This window comes from Argopecten irradians, chromosome 14, assembly GCF_041381155.1.
Source record: "Argopecten irradians isolate NY chromosome 14, Ai_NY, whole genome shotgun sequence".
Taxonomy (NCBI): Eukaryota; Metazoa; Mollusca; class Bivalvia; order Pectinida; family Pectinidae; genus Argopecten; species Argopecten irradians.
Window position 1 is genome coordinate 25,792,728 of NC_091147.1, and position 13,873 is coordinate 25,806,600.

General features: G+C 34.4%; 1 protein-coding gene across 1 annotated transcript; it reads right to left on the reverse strand.

Annotated features, from left to right (window-relative positions):
- Positions 1-2,026: 2,026 nt before the first annotated feature.
- LOC138307229 (uncharacterized) lies at positions 2,027-10,213 on the reverse strand. The gene is made up of 3 exons (XM_069247867.1): positions 10,064-10,213; positions 6,768-6,999; positions 2,027-5,503 (listed from the first exon to the last, which is right to left on the reverse strand). The coding sequence occupies exons 2-3, from the start codon at positions 6,903-6,905 to the stop codon at positions 4,691-4,693; spliced, it is 951 nt and encodes a 316-aa protein (XP_069103968.1). The 5' UTR covers positions 6,906-6,999; positions 10,064-10,213; the 3' UTR covers positions 2,027-4,690.
- Between the last annotated feature and the right edge of the window lie 3,660 nt (positions 10,214-13,873).

Sequence of the window (13,873 nt, forward strand, 5' to 3'; positions counted from 1 at the left end):
CCTTAAATGACTATTAATATGAACCCTTTAAAGATGCTCCACCTCTGACAGAACATAAATGACATTCATCATTTGAACAATAATTGGTGTTGACTCGTGTATATATATGTCTAATTAACACAACAAATAATATAAAAATAATTTATTTCGCCTTTGGTGCATGCGCAATCAGTACTTCATTCCATATAGGATATAAACTTGAAGAAAAATTAGAAGTTCAAACTTTTCAATGGTGGTAATGGTGTAAAGTAAGTAACTTTTGTAACTGAAGAAAAATACTAAATCGTCTGCCCCTGTTTTTGATAGTGAAAAAATACCATTTGTCACCGGTGGAGCATCTTTAAACAAACTAAGCCAAGTCCAGTTGCATTCTACTATGGTCATGTCCGCATGATCATGAAGATTTTAGATACTGTATAATTGAATTTATTCTTGAATAAAAAGTGTATATAAATGTCTTCGTCTATACGTGGACGAAGATGAAAAAAAATATATATATAAACCTTCAGTATTACTATGAGATAGTCCGGATATGGATATAACGTCATTGATAGTAACCCCTGGAGTATCGAGGATGAACATAATCAGATGCCTTGGCAAGTGAAGATGTCGATTTAAAGTTATTGTTATATCGCAGACTCCTTACAGAGCAATGTGTATTTTGGTTTCTTATATTCTATAATCAATTATATTGATTTAATTCATTTTTTTTTTATCTTTGGATAAAGACTGACCGAAAATGCCTGACTCCGACCAGGTTACTCGCCTCAGATCCCAGTGTAAGTGTGAAGATTCTCCACCATCTTCAGCGCATAGACGATACCCAGCATTTGAACAATAACGACTATGATGTATAAGCGTGTCTTAGTAACACAAACATTGCATATTCAATGATTTATTGTGCTTTTGGTGCATGTACAATCAGTACTTAATTCAATATACATGTACGACATAGTGCCATGAATTTTTTTCGGGATGCAATTAATTGTTTTTTGATATTTCTATCTTGAATTCAAATAGAAAGCTAAGATTTTTAAATGGTGGTAATGATGTTAAGTAAGTAACTTTTGTAAATAAAGAAATATACTATTTCGTCTGCCCCTGTCTTTTATACAAAAATACCATTCGTCGGCGGTGGAGCATCTTTAACTTGAGGAAACCCATTTACTTAAAATTCTTAAAAGAAAACGTGTCTAAGTTATGGGGGAAACTTCAGTTAAGACATGTTCGAGTAACTGAGCCTAGTCTCATCAATATTCCTTACTTCAGAAAAATCGCTTCCCTTAATATCCTACATATTAAAACATCATAGAAGTTAAGGAGTAACTTAAAAACCCTTCCTTGATTTATCCTCAATACTTCATGGGATAATACTACTCTCGTTACATCCACCCCAATGCAATTGAAATACCGGGTATGTTTGGTATTAATCAACAAAAGTTTATTTGTTTCGAAACAAAATCTGTGTTTGAATAAATGTGAATTTGAGTGAAAAAAAAATTGACTAAAAGTTTACAATATAATAATGTTTATTCCTGTCAATATGAATGTATTACATGTTTGTTCTTGTTTTCGTCGTATTGTTGTGAGGGCCATATGTAAGATTAGTACTGTACTAAATATGTAACCCTCGTGAAATAAAGTTTTTTTTTATTATTATTATTATATGTCATAAAGTTCTTTGATGAAAACCAAAAGAATGGAAAGACGGTACATTTTGGTTGATTGTATGGCTTTGCAGTTGGTTGTCGCTCTCTACATGATCTTCAAAATAAGACTTTGTAGGCATGTGATTGGTCAGTATTTTTCTCGCAATGACATAGTCCAGGGATGGATATAGCGTGAGTGATAATAACCCCTGGAGTATCGAGAATGCGTTGAAAATGGATAATATATCATGTGAAAATCAAACTCTATCTGAATTAGTAAGATATGATGTTTTCGACACTTTTGGCACTTGACTAACAACATATCTTGATGCAAAAATCCGACGGAAGTACAAAAACACAATATTAACAAATTTAAATAAGAGGGAAATATTTATTTATACAAGAAAAAATATATAACAAAATGTGCTGTTTAGAAGAAACAGTAACAAATGCAATGTAATGTTATTAGCTCTGTCATAGTCGAAAATGATGAAATAATATAAATGCATATGATCACGCCGTGTTGTCACCTCAGCACTACATACGCTGACGGCATTGCGTCTATTCGTAAATATATTTATTATTTCACTTTCATCAACCGTTCCAGACGTGTAGTACAGTAAAAACAGTCTGTAAAGGACACCAAAGGGACATCACAAAACGCTCTAGATTTTTTTCTGTTGAAATTTGACATAACATCATTTAAAATATTGTATTTAATATTATATTGATTTTGACAATATTATTTAATATACGTGTGATTAAAGTTACAGACTTCATCAATGTCAATGATAATAGATCTTTATTTTATTGTTTTTAACAAAATGAGCGACTTCTATTTGTAAAATTATATATATAATTAAATCCGTAATGTATTTGTGCCTTTTTGTGTACTTTATTATTATGAAAATTCTGCATTGCAATAACATATTTGTATTTTTTAAGTTGTTATTCTTCAGTTGATGTTTTAATGATAATTACTTTGAGTATTTCGAATAACTTTGATGTTCAAATTCTACTGTATAGAAAATAGTTCATTTTCCTTGACAGCGATAACATGTATCATGGTTGCCGTAGTAAATATCATCATTTAAAGTTAAATGGAAAATGTTCTTTGTGGTTTTGCTACGCTTTTAAACAATTTTGTAAAACCACTACTAACTATAAATGAATTGATTTTCAGAATTTTGTTAGGTTACTTACAATACGAGCATTTTAATTATGTTTTTGGTTTAAACGCGCTTTCATATGAAAATATTGAGGTAGATTCAGATATTTTCTATATAGTCAAATATTTGTAAAAAGCATTTCTAAGAGTGCTCTACCTAAGTGTGTCCTACATGTAATTGTGTAAAGAAAACTACATAAAGTAAAGATGCAATTTTGTTCCTAACAGACATTGGAGACGTTGTAAGTAAGTATATGTTTGATTTCGAAATACAAGAAAATGCGTTGTTAGTTTAATAAGATAAAATTTTACACGACACAATGACAAGATTGTATTTGTAGATATCATGTGCAAAATATAAAGTTTCCATTCTAATAATAATCACGTTAAGGAATATAATATATCATAATATGTCGGTTAAATTGTTGATGGTGGTAAACAATAACTAAATCAAAGCTTATAACGGACGGATAAAGCAACAATATATACCTTGAATATGACACGAAAGGAGCATTCGACAAACCTCGGCCGATTCCGGAACCCCGAGTCTAATTTGTAGGGTACCGGAAACGGCCGAGATTTACCGAATGACAAAAAAAGAGATGAACTATAATCATCAAAGACTCAGTATTTTTCATAAGTAAGCATTCTGCTCTACAGAAATACATAACTCGTTACCATTTTTGCGTGGACTACAAAATGTAAAAGCAGAGCCTTTCAGATAAAATACAAAATTCAATTTACATAATAATAAACACAATATTTAGATCTATTATTTCCAAAGGCTACTAAGAATTTCAAAATCATCAGACACTGTAAAATTACTTTGGCAGTGATTTATTTTATCTCATAGAAATTGTGTCATTATACAAGTTGTATTTCTTAGGCCATTTTTGTTTTTTTAATCAAGCGTCCTTTAACAAACCATATTGAACCTTGGGTAAAAATTCAACCACCACCAGAAGTAATTCTTACAATTGTCTATGACGATTTTACGATCTAAATAAAGAAGTGAGATAAAGTTATAGCACTGTTACGTCTACATGTCTTATACATAATATTTGAAAATACAAAATAAATTATAAAAAATAGTATTTGAGAGTATCTCATTTCAATAGGTCATGGTAAAAAAAATATAACGTCCACGCCTGCCAAAGATCAAAGGTCAAGGTCATGAAATAGCTATATAAATTGATTGTAAAAGAGATAGGAGTACATAAGTACATACATATATATCATAAATCCTATAAATCTCTAAACACCTACTCTTTAGGTACATGTATATGGCTATTTATACAACTAAGTGGCGTAATTCGCCTCAGACATCGCATATCGATTGGCATAATTAAAATTTAATAATGAAACAATTAAGGCTACATGTCTCTACAAGATGTGGATAACCCATTGACCACAATTCAAGAAATATAACAAATAGATATATTTCCTTGAGCTCCCAGGAGGATATGGTGCATGCTGCACGAAAAATTGAATTTCGAGGTTAATATCTTACCATTCAAAATAACTACAAAATTGTGACCATTTGGATGAATAATGTTCCAATTTCGAAAGAACTTGATCATACTCAGTACTTCACTGTTGAACAATGATATGGTACCGTGGGTGTAGATTTTGGTGAATTGTTCTCATTTAATTCAACTTATTGAATATATGCAAATTCCATATTTTCAGAAACTTTTATTTTCCAGAAACTCGAATAAAAATGTCCTCTTTCATATGGAAAAGTTCCGGGAACATCACTTGTTTCATAACATGACAAATGGCTGAAATTGGAGTCAATGCGTTTGACCACCATCAAGTAAAGACACAGAATGTCGTTAGTCTTAAAGCTGTAAGAACATGTTGGCAGAAGTCTTTAGTACCGATAAGTTTTGTAAGCCCAGGGTGTCGACACGTTCGAGATGACAGGTTCGACTTTGTAGCTGATTTTTGTGTTTGTAATAGGATCAAGCTTCAGTCGAGTAGCGTCAGCCTCGATTTGGTGAAGGCGATCATCCAGATCAGTCAACAACCGCGCGTTGTGGTAGAGTTTGGCTTGATCTCGGACGTTGTTCTCCAGCGCGCTCTTCATTTCAAGTTCTTCTCGCTTCAAGTCGGCAAGGGCCTTTGTTGCCCCGACGCGTTTCGCCTGAAGTGTTTTGTGAACCTCCTCCACGTGACGGGGAACCCTCGCGAGATCGTCATACGGATACCGGTCATGGTAGACAACGGTTTGTCGAGAGGGTGCGTAGAACTCAGAGGAGACAATCTGTGATGTCAGATAAGGAGAGGAAACTCTTGCCGGAAGAGACGGAATATAGGAACGATAAGGAAGCAGATCTGTGTCAGAGATGTATGGTTTTGTTAAAGCGTATTTTTCGACAAGGTCAACCTCATGCCTCTTAGGTAAACTGGGAATAGCATCACGTTTGCAGACATAGGCATCTGCCAAGCCGGTAATGTCCAAAGAAACAGGCTGATCAACATATGCCCGCATGTTTGTTTCTTTACCATGAGTTCTTCTGATTCCTTTTCCCCACGCTTCCTGAATAGGCGTATTGAGGAGGGAGTCTGCTATCCATCCATCATTACACTGTCGAAGGATAGAGATGAACTTCCGAAACGTTACCAGACTTTTCGTGCGCAGGATGGCCATTAAAGAAGTAACTTGTAGGTAATCAGACTGACCCTGCAAAAGTGAAAAAGAGTCAAGGTCATATTGCTGCTGGTTTTATATTCATTATTGATACTGAGTTGCGATTTAGACCAAGGATAGACAATACTACTTATTCCGTCTTAGCATATTACATATATACCTCACTTGTGGCTAGGTATCGATTGTGACGTCATTATTTTATGAGCACAATGCATGTCGTTTTCTCTGAAAATTATGATATAACAATCAATACCTACTCTCAAGGGGAGATGACTTTATAATACGCAAATACGTAATATCTATATTTCTCAGTATTCCGGGGGTTACTATTAATGTTGTCGGTTGTGAAAGTTGGCCCTGGAGTATTGAGAATAAACCTTCCCATGCTGTGACGAAATGTCGTGTTCATTCGGTAAAGCCAATTGGACCCAGATTGGGTGTGCGTCAGTAAGATATCACTATAAAAAGGACAAGACTTCGACTATTGCATGGAGACACAACACGATCATACCGCAGCCTCCCAAAACATCTAGACACATGGGAGGTCACATATAAATGAAGTACACAAGGAACATAAAGCCATCTAGATCCTTGATGAAGCAATAGCGGATCCAGAGGGGTTTTGAAGCTTCAGAAATCTCCACCCACATCACGAGAAAAGCCTTAAAATCACGTATTTTAATTTCACTATTTTTCTCGTGGAATTAGGAACGCCTTATAATAGTTATCTTGGTCCCCATTGTAAAAGATCCCAGAGCGTGATCCTTAATGGGGTGTTATCATATCCCTATAAAAGGAAGTGGCAATTGGCAATTATAATATGCACTTTAAAGTTATATGTGCCATAACTGGGCAAACATTTCGTCATGTTATTTTGTCTCCAGCAAATGGAAAATAATTGCAATAGACAAACAAACAAGCATATAAGGTGCTTTATAAGCAGTAGTTACACCACAGAATTTATGCACTGTAAAATCCTTTCTTATCAGTTATGTACTGTACAATGCATGTTTAAATGGAAACATACCTACAGAAATCACTTAACACTGTTAAAAAGATGAAAAAATGTAGACCACAAGATGGCTTCATGGTCTGACCATACATGTATGTAGTCATTTCACTGCACTGTAGATGTAAATATAATGTTTTTGGCATCATTTTCAGCTCTTATTTGAATCAAATGTACGGTAAGTATTTGGAAAACTCGCACAGTCAAAAAATTTTGTGTTGAATAAATTGTAAAAAGATTTCGAATTTTTGATTCGCGAGTATGACAATTACGGCACATGTAACTTACGATTAGCGACTGTCTTGTATAATCGTTTATGATCCCAGCCTCATAGAGCCTGTCCACCATCATAACTGTCACCACCAGGTGGCGCTTCAGGAACTCGATGTTCCTGTCAAGCACTAGCTTCACGCGCGGATCTTCCATGGTGGAGAAACAAGAGTAGGTTAACTTCTTTACGGATGAATATTGCACTCAATGATCCTGCAGGGCCTTTCTGTTGCTTAGTTGTCACTCCTTTCTGCAAAACAATCAATAAATTTTGATAACTATTTCAAAGATTTAATGTGTGATCATTGCAGTTACAAGATTATGTAGATTAGTAGCATATTATTATTCTATCTGTTTAAATATGTTTACTCCTACAATTATGTATGTTGAACACCCCGTTCACGTATGTGGACATAGAACGTATCAGCAAGTTCCATTCAAATTATTCTAACTGTTTCTTATTGTCATTTTACAGAAATAAAATTTGTAAATCGTGATTGTTTTGCAAGTTTTGAGGCTAGACTTTTCGCATAATATGTAGACGGGAAAAAAATATTCTGACGCAGGATTATATAGTTACTTTCCACCATATTGGATATTGCATGGTCATACTACCGCACTTTACATATTGGATATTGCATGGTCATAACCGATCTTTCCTAGAGTTCATTGCGGTCATTTGAATGAGGGGCGCAATGAACCCTGGGAGAAATTGGGTGCACTATCTATTGTACCATTTAGCGAACCCGTTTCATGTTAGAATAGCCAGAACGTTCAACTAAATGAAATACGTGTACGCTGGCTGATTACGATTGTCATATTTTTTAACTTATAAAACATCGATATTTCCGCCAATCTCTGGAAATTATACGGAAATTTCTCGAGAGTTTGCAATTGACCCGATTGTATTATCACGTGCTACCATATTGCTTATCGTCCTCAGTTCTATAGAAAAGACACAAAAGGGTGTACCATTAATCTTTCTTTGAATAAATAATTGAAGCTCAAGTGAAATTTGTTTGGAAGCAATGGTGTATTAAATGTATATGCCATTCAGTGATTTTAATGATCCCTACAGCCACAGACGCCCGGTTTCTTTAAGATTTACATGTGTGAATTACTTGTACGTAGAACCCGTGTTCTTACAGCGTTAATCTATATGAGCTTTATTCCTTGTCTTATTCTATATAATTCCCAATCCATAAGCTAAATTTAGCGCTGTTTGGTTTTGTTTTTCAAAGACACATACAACATATACTTTCATGTATGCAACACAATTTTTGAAGACGATATGAAACAATGCTCTATAAACTTGCTAACGAAACTGAATCAACAGCTCTCGGTCCACAGGGATCTGAGAATTAGTTACAGATTATCATTACCCATCAGAGTGCCTATTGATTTTTATCATTTTTATCTAGAGCTCTAAAACGTCTAAAATGGTCTTAGGGGCATGATTATGTAATCTGTAACTAATTCTCAGATCCCTGTGTCTCGGTCTACTAGTTATGTATCCTCGATACTCCAAACTTTACTGTCTCCGTTCTATCCACCCCTGTACTTGGTCATAGCAAAACTGGAGGCAACAGAACACCATATAATTTGGTTCATTTATATACAGGAAAAGAATCAAATAACGATACACCACGTTTGACTGTGTGGCTTTGAAGTTAGACGTCACTTTCCCTGTAATAATCTTTTAAGTTTTTGCAGAACTGCAATTGGTCAGGTATTTTTCCTGAACTGTCTCCAGTTTTACTAATACAATATGTATATAGTCCAGGGGCGGATACCGGTATAACGTCAGTGATAGTAACCCCTGGGGCATTGAAGATGCTAGTAATGTCGGTATGATCTTTCTAAAGCGTGGAATTTGGCACGGTGTAAATCGAGCCATCATTTATGTCGAATAGTATTTTTTCCCTTTATATTATACAAATGTACTACCTATTATTTCCTTTATAACAGGGTTATCTCCCGTCTTTGTATATTACAGAGTTACCCCCTTGTGCGTAGGTTATGTGACGTCATTACTTTCGCTTGAAAAGTCAATCGGATCCCCTCGGAGAAATTTCCGGTAATCTTCGGAAATATAAAACTTCCGAAGATTCACGGAAATTACTCCGAGATGTCGCCATTGTGGAAAAGTATGACTTATGACATGTGCATTTGCACAAGTAATTGCTTATGTAAAAGGTTTCAGAATGCAAGTTTGGTTTTAGGCCTATATTGTTCTAAGAGGTACTTCACTTTAACAAATCTCTAGTTCATTTTTTATAGAATGAAATTAGTTTTACTTAAATATTTTCATTTTTCAAATGAATGGCTGAATACTAACTCGAATATATTTACTTTTTAGTGGTCTATACCTATATTGAATACATATGACCTTGCCACATATTTCAATAATCTTAATAACTGACAGTTATTTGAATAAAGAATTTGACCTAGATATACATGCATTATCCATTATAAGAGAGTCAAATAGTTATATATATATATTTAAATCACCTGGCCTTTCAATGCCAAATATATTCCTAACAATGTCGACGTGACGAAATCTCAACGATCAATGGCTTTTGTCTTTTCAAGGTCTGACAGCCTTAAATCTTGACATACAAACTAGTACCTGTACATAAATCTACATGGTATACCTGCAATCATGACAGTGTAGGTACATGTATATACGGTGTGTATACAATGTATATATGTACGTACGGTGTAAATAGCAATCGGATTGCAAAGTCATTTTATAACCAATTACTATTTTATAAGGCTTTGAGGTTGACTGGATTATGAATAAATGTCGAAATTTAGATAAAAATATATTTATTTTTAGCCAGAAATATGCCACGTTATCTTGATATATTTTTACTTGAATGTTTAAACTCAACAAAATAAACACAGCGCTAGTATTGTTCAGGCAGGTGGTGACAAAATTATCACAATACGAAATTATCTCATAGAAAAGGAAATACATAAAATGTTTCCATAGTAACGGTTGTGTATACGTAAATAATTCACTGTATGAACGTGTGTGTACATGTTTACGTCACAGGAATATACAATGTCTGATAAACTACCCTGCAGTCGCTGAAAGCAATTTAATTTAACATACATATTCGAAACGGGCGAAGAAATATATTTCACAATACATTTCAAAATACACCATGATTTACATACATGTACTATACGTAAACATGAAACCTTGTATTCGCGCCGGATTCAGCTCCATTACTAGATAGTCTAGAACAATACCTGTACATCAATTGCACCTGCTATCGGTATATACCTAGTCGCTTATAGTACCTTACCTCGATTTTAGTAGCAAACTCCTATTTACATGTATATTCCGGGTAATTTCACATCCTATTTTGCTCGTTGTCACCAAACATTCCAAAGAAACTGTCACGTAGTCATTGATCAGTAACCTACTAGAGTCAATAGACCTTGGCCCAGGGAAAATCAATAGCTTATATCAATACACAACTCGGGTCTACCCCTATACGGCATTGTCAACTTAACGCAGCGTTTGAATACAGAACATAATATCATACAACATAGAGCATTGTCAGCTTAACGCTTGGTTATAGTTTTCAGTTTAAAAAGCCTCGCAAGGACAGTATTGTCAACTTAACGCTGATTGAAATAGACTGAATAATATATACACTTCAAAAGTAATGTTAGCTTAATTAAAGACGGATAGTATACGTATATGGCACAGAAATATCTGTATGATTTTCCATGCGTTTGATAGTTTCAATACTCAACATACTGTAAGTACTAAAATATGAAAGAAGACTTAAAACAGTACGTGTACAATATTTATTCTGTTTCTACTTACTTTTCATAAGAAACAAAATTTGTGCAAGATCTATTGGTCCTAATAAAGGTCATCTAAACACATGCGTTTGGCTCTATGGATATTTATCCCCACCTCTCTCTCTCTATACATATATGCAATACTGTGACATAGTGTTACATATATCTAGAGGAAAATATCTATAGAGCCAAACGCCTATGATCTAACTACTCCAGGTATATAAGTATATTTCTACATATTCATTGTACATTCATACAAAAGTAGACTATCACAGGAAAACTTTATCCTTACAAAACGTCTGTATGATGGTAACAAAAGCTAACTTTAATATACCCCTTTACTTAAGAACGTTAAGATAAGCTGTATGTTATAACGATGAGTAATTCACAAGTAAAGAAAGTAATATTGAAGAAAAGATATACAACTCAATACCGTACACTTTAAACATCAATTGAAGGTTAGCCAAGTGGCACCGTGGGTATATACTCGCCTTATAGCTTTTTAAAACAAGTACAATCCTATTTAAAGACCCCTCGTTATCTATAGATGGTTCCATATAGATAAGTGATATATCAGTTTAGATATTGAGGCTCTCTAAAAAATATGTTCAATAATGTTATGACGTATCCAAGTTTAGGTGGTGAGAAAAGGGCAGAGTACCGGGAGAAAAACCACCGACAAACGGTCATACTGAAATATCAAATGTTTGCAAATGTGTGTGTGAAATCGGTATGATCATACTCTACATAGTAAACGTCTAAAAATGGTCTTAGGGCACTATGGTGGGTCCATAATTATATAAACTGATATGTTAGAGTTACTTCCCTTCGTTTCACTCCAATCGCATTATCTCGGAGAAATCCGACAATCTCCGGAAATGTATCCAAAGCAGAAACATTGTTATTGTATGTTTCTGTCCAAAGATAGCCGGAAATTTCTCAGAAATGTACAAATGCACTCGGAATGAAACAAAGAGAAAAAAAAATTATATATAGATCACAATCAATCAATTGTAATACTGAATTTTATTAAGATACCGGTTTTACTGTTGAGATCATTTGAATCTAAAGGCAACATTTATATGGAGTATTACTATGACTCCATGAATACATTAGTCCTTGCGTTTCGGAAGAATAAACGTCCTGTGTTAGGCACCAGTAATATTAATCAAGTGAAAAACGGGATAAAGTCAATTCTAAAAAATGATCCTAAGGCGAAACTGAGTTATATTACAGAAAATGAGATGTTGATCAAAAACTGAAGGCTATATTTTACAATACGGTACATTGTAAATATCGAGTAAATTAGCGGTAACCTTATGTTGTTGACTTAATAAATGATTTAAAGAAATGTAGTAACCATGTAGCGGTCACTGATCATGAAATTCCTATAACATTATTTCTTTAAATGATCGCGAGAAATATGTATATGAGACAGGTTTCCTTTAAATATTATATACGCTACATGTAGAATTTCCGCCGGCAAAAAATGTAAGTTTTCAATGTTAAATACGTTGTGATAATATTAAAATATAGGTAATGTGCCATTTATGATTCTAAACCGCTTTGACGTTTTGTGTCAGGGTGTCTTGTATACACATGTATTATGGATAGGGATTAGTCATTTTGTTTGGCTACTCAATAAGTGGAGGTCAAGGCCATCTCGTTTACATGACGGAAAGTACCGAACGTTCCCGATTAATTCTTAGCTTTAAATAGCGTTACACGGTTTATAGTATTCAATGTGTATATTACCACAATAAGTTACATATATAAAAAATACATTATGATATTCTAATTCTATACTGTACAATTACAACAATTAAGTTCGGTACTGTTCGGAACCTCCTAGATATTCCAGAGGTTACTATCACTGTCGTTATATCCACCCTGACCCACCCTCGATATTCTAGGGGTTACTATCACTGTCGTTATATCCACCCTCCCACCTCCCAGGGGTTACTATCACTGTCGATATTATATCAGGTTACTATCACTGTCGTTATATCCACACTGACCCCACCTCTATATTTCATGGGTTACCATCACTGTCGTTATATCCACACCTCAACCAACCCTCGATATTCCACGTTTTAATATCACTGTCGTTATATCCACACTGACCCATCCTCGATATTCCAGAGGTTACATCACTGTCGTTATATCCACCCCAATCCACCCTTGATATTCTATGGGTTATGCATCATTGTCGTTATATCTACTTCAGCCCACCTCGATGTTTCATTTCGCCGTTGTATCCATCAAAGTCATTTTTCCTGGACTGATAACGATATTTTAAGCAAATGAAAATGCTTGTTACAGATAAGATTGAAATACATGTACTGTACATGTGTTCTACATATATATCAGTTAACCTCAAATAAAAAAGAACTTATGATGCATGTGAAACGTTGCGGATGAAATTACAATCAGCGAATGATTCGAGAAAATGATTAACCGTAATGAGAGAAAAAAAGGGCTACAATGTACCTTTAAAGTACATATGCACAAACCTTGACAGGTATTGAACGTAATTGGAATAACCTTATCCAAATACAGATATAAATGGGCAATCGGCCAGAATCAATACAATACCGACTTAGGTTAAACAGCCAAAGTCAATTTGTATTGTATTAAGACTTACTTCAAATAATACCGGTGCTTCTATTATAATATTGGGGAAAGTGTATACGTCCTTGTGAAATATAGTCTAACTTAAATCGAACAATAACAATGTGTATAATTCACATGGTGGACATCAGGTTGAAAACATATATACCGATCTGTCGACTAATATGTACTTTAAAACCATCACCCTCTTCTAGAACTGTGGAACAGAGAGAGCTATCTCTTACGGATCACCTGGTCTGAGTTATCTCCCTTTTTAAATTTCAGTATTATTTCTGTCGATATCAGCAGCATATTTTACTTTATATAGATGCTCTGATTTTCCACTATTCTCGCTGGCCACTAATAGTCATATACTCGATCGGGGTTTCCATTTTTAGAAGAAAAAACAAACAGAATCGATATTAATTTGCGCTTGTGGAATTAATTGCCTAAATGTTGATTTCGTCAGGGTGGTGTCCTATGTTCATCGTTCTTCTTGCAATCAACACGCACATATAATCTTTTAAATATTTATCATTAAAAAAACTACATATCTACAATATGATATAAAAATAAGGACATTCCATTCGGTCCATATCATGTTATACTGTCCTGGTAGAATAGATAATGACCGAGTGCGAAAATTAATTGATAAATCTGCGATCACCGTTGAAGTGCTAGGCGAATTGAAC

What these genes read in the sequence shown, in the direction of transcription:
- LOC138307229 (XM_069247867.1), bottom strand. Translation starts at nt 6,905, where the DNA reads ATGGAAGATCCGCGCGTGAAGCTAGTGCTTGACAGGAACATCGAGTTC. An exon ending in ATACAAGACAGTCGCTAATC is followed by an intron (nt 5,504 to 6,767) that starts GTAAGTTACATG and finishes TCACTTTTGCAG; the next exon opens with GGTCAGTCTGATTACCTACA.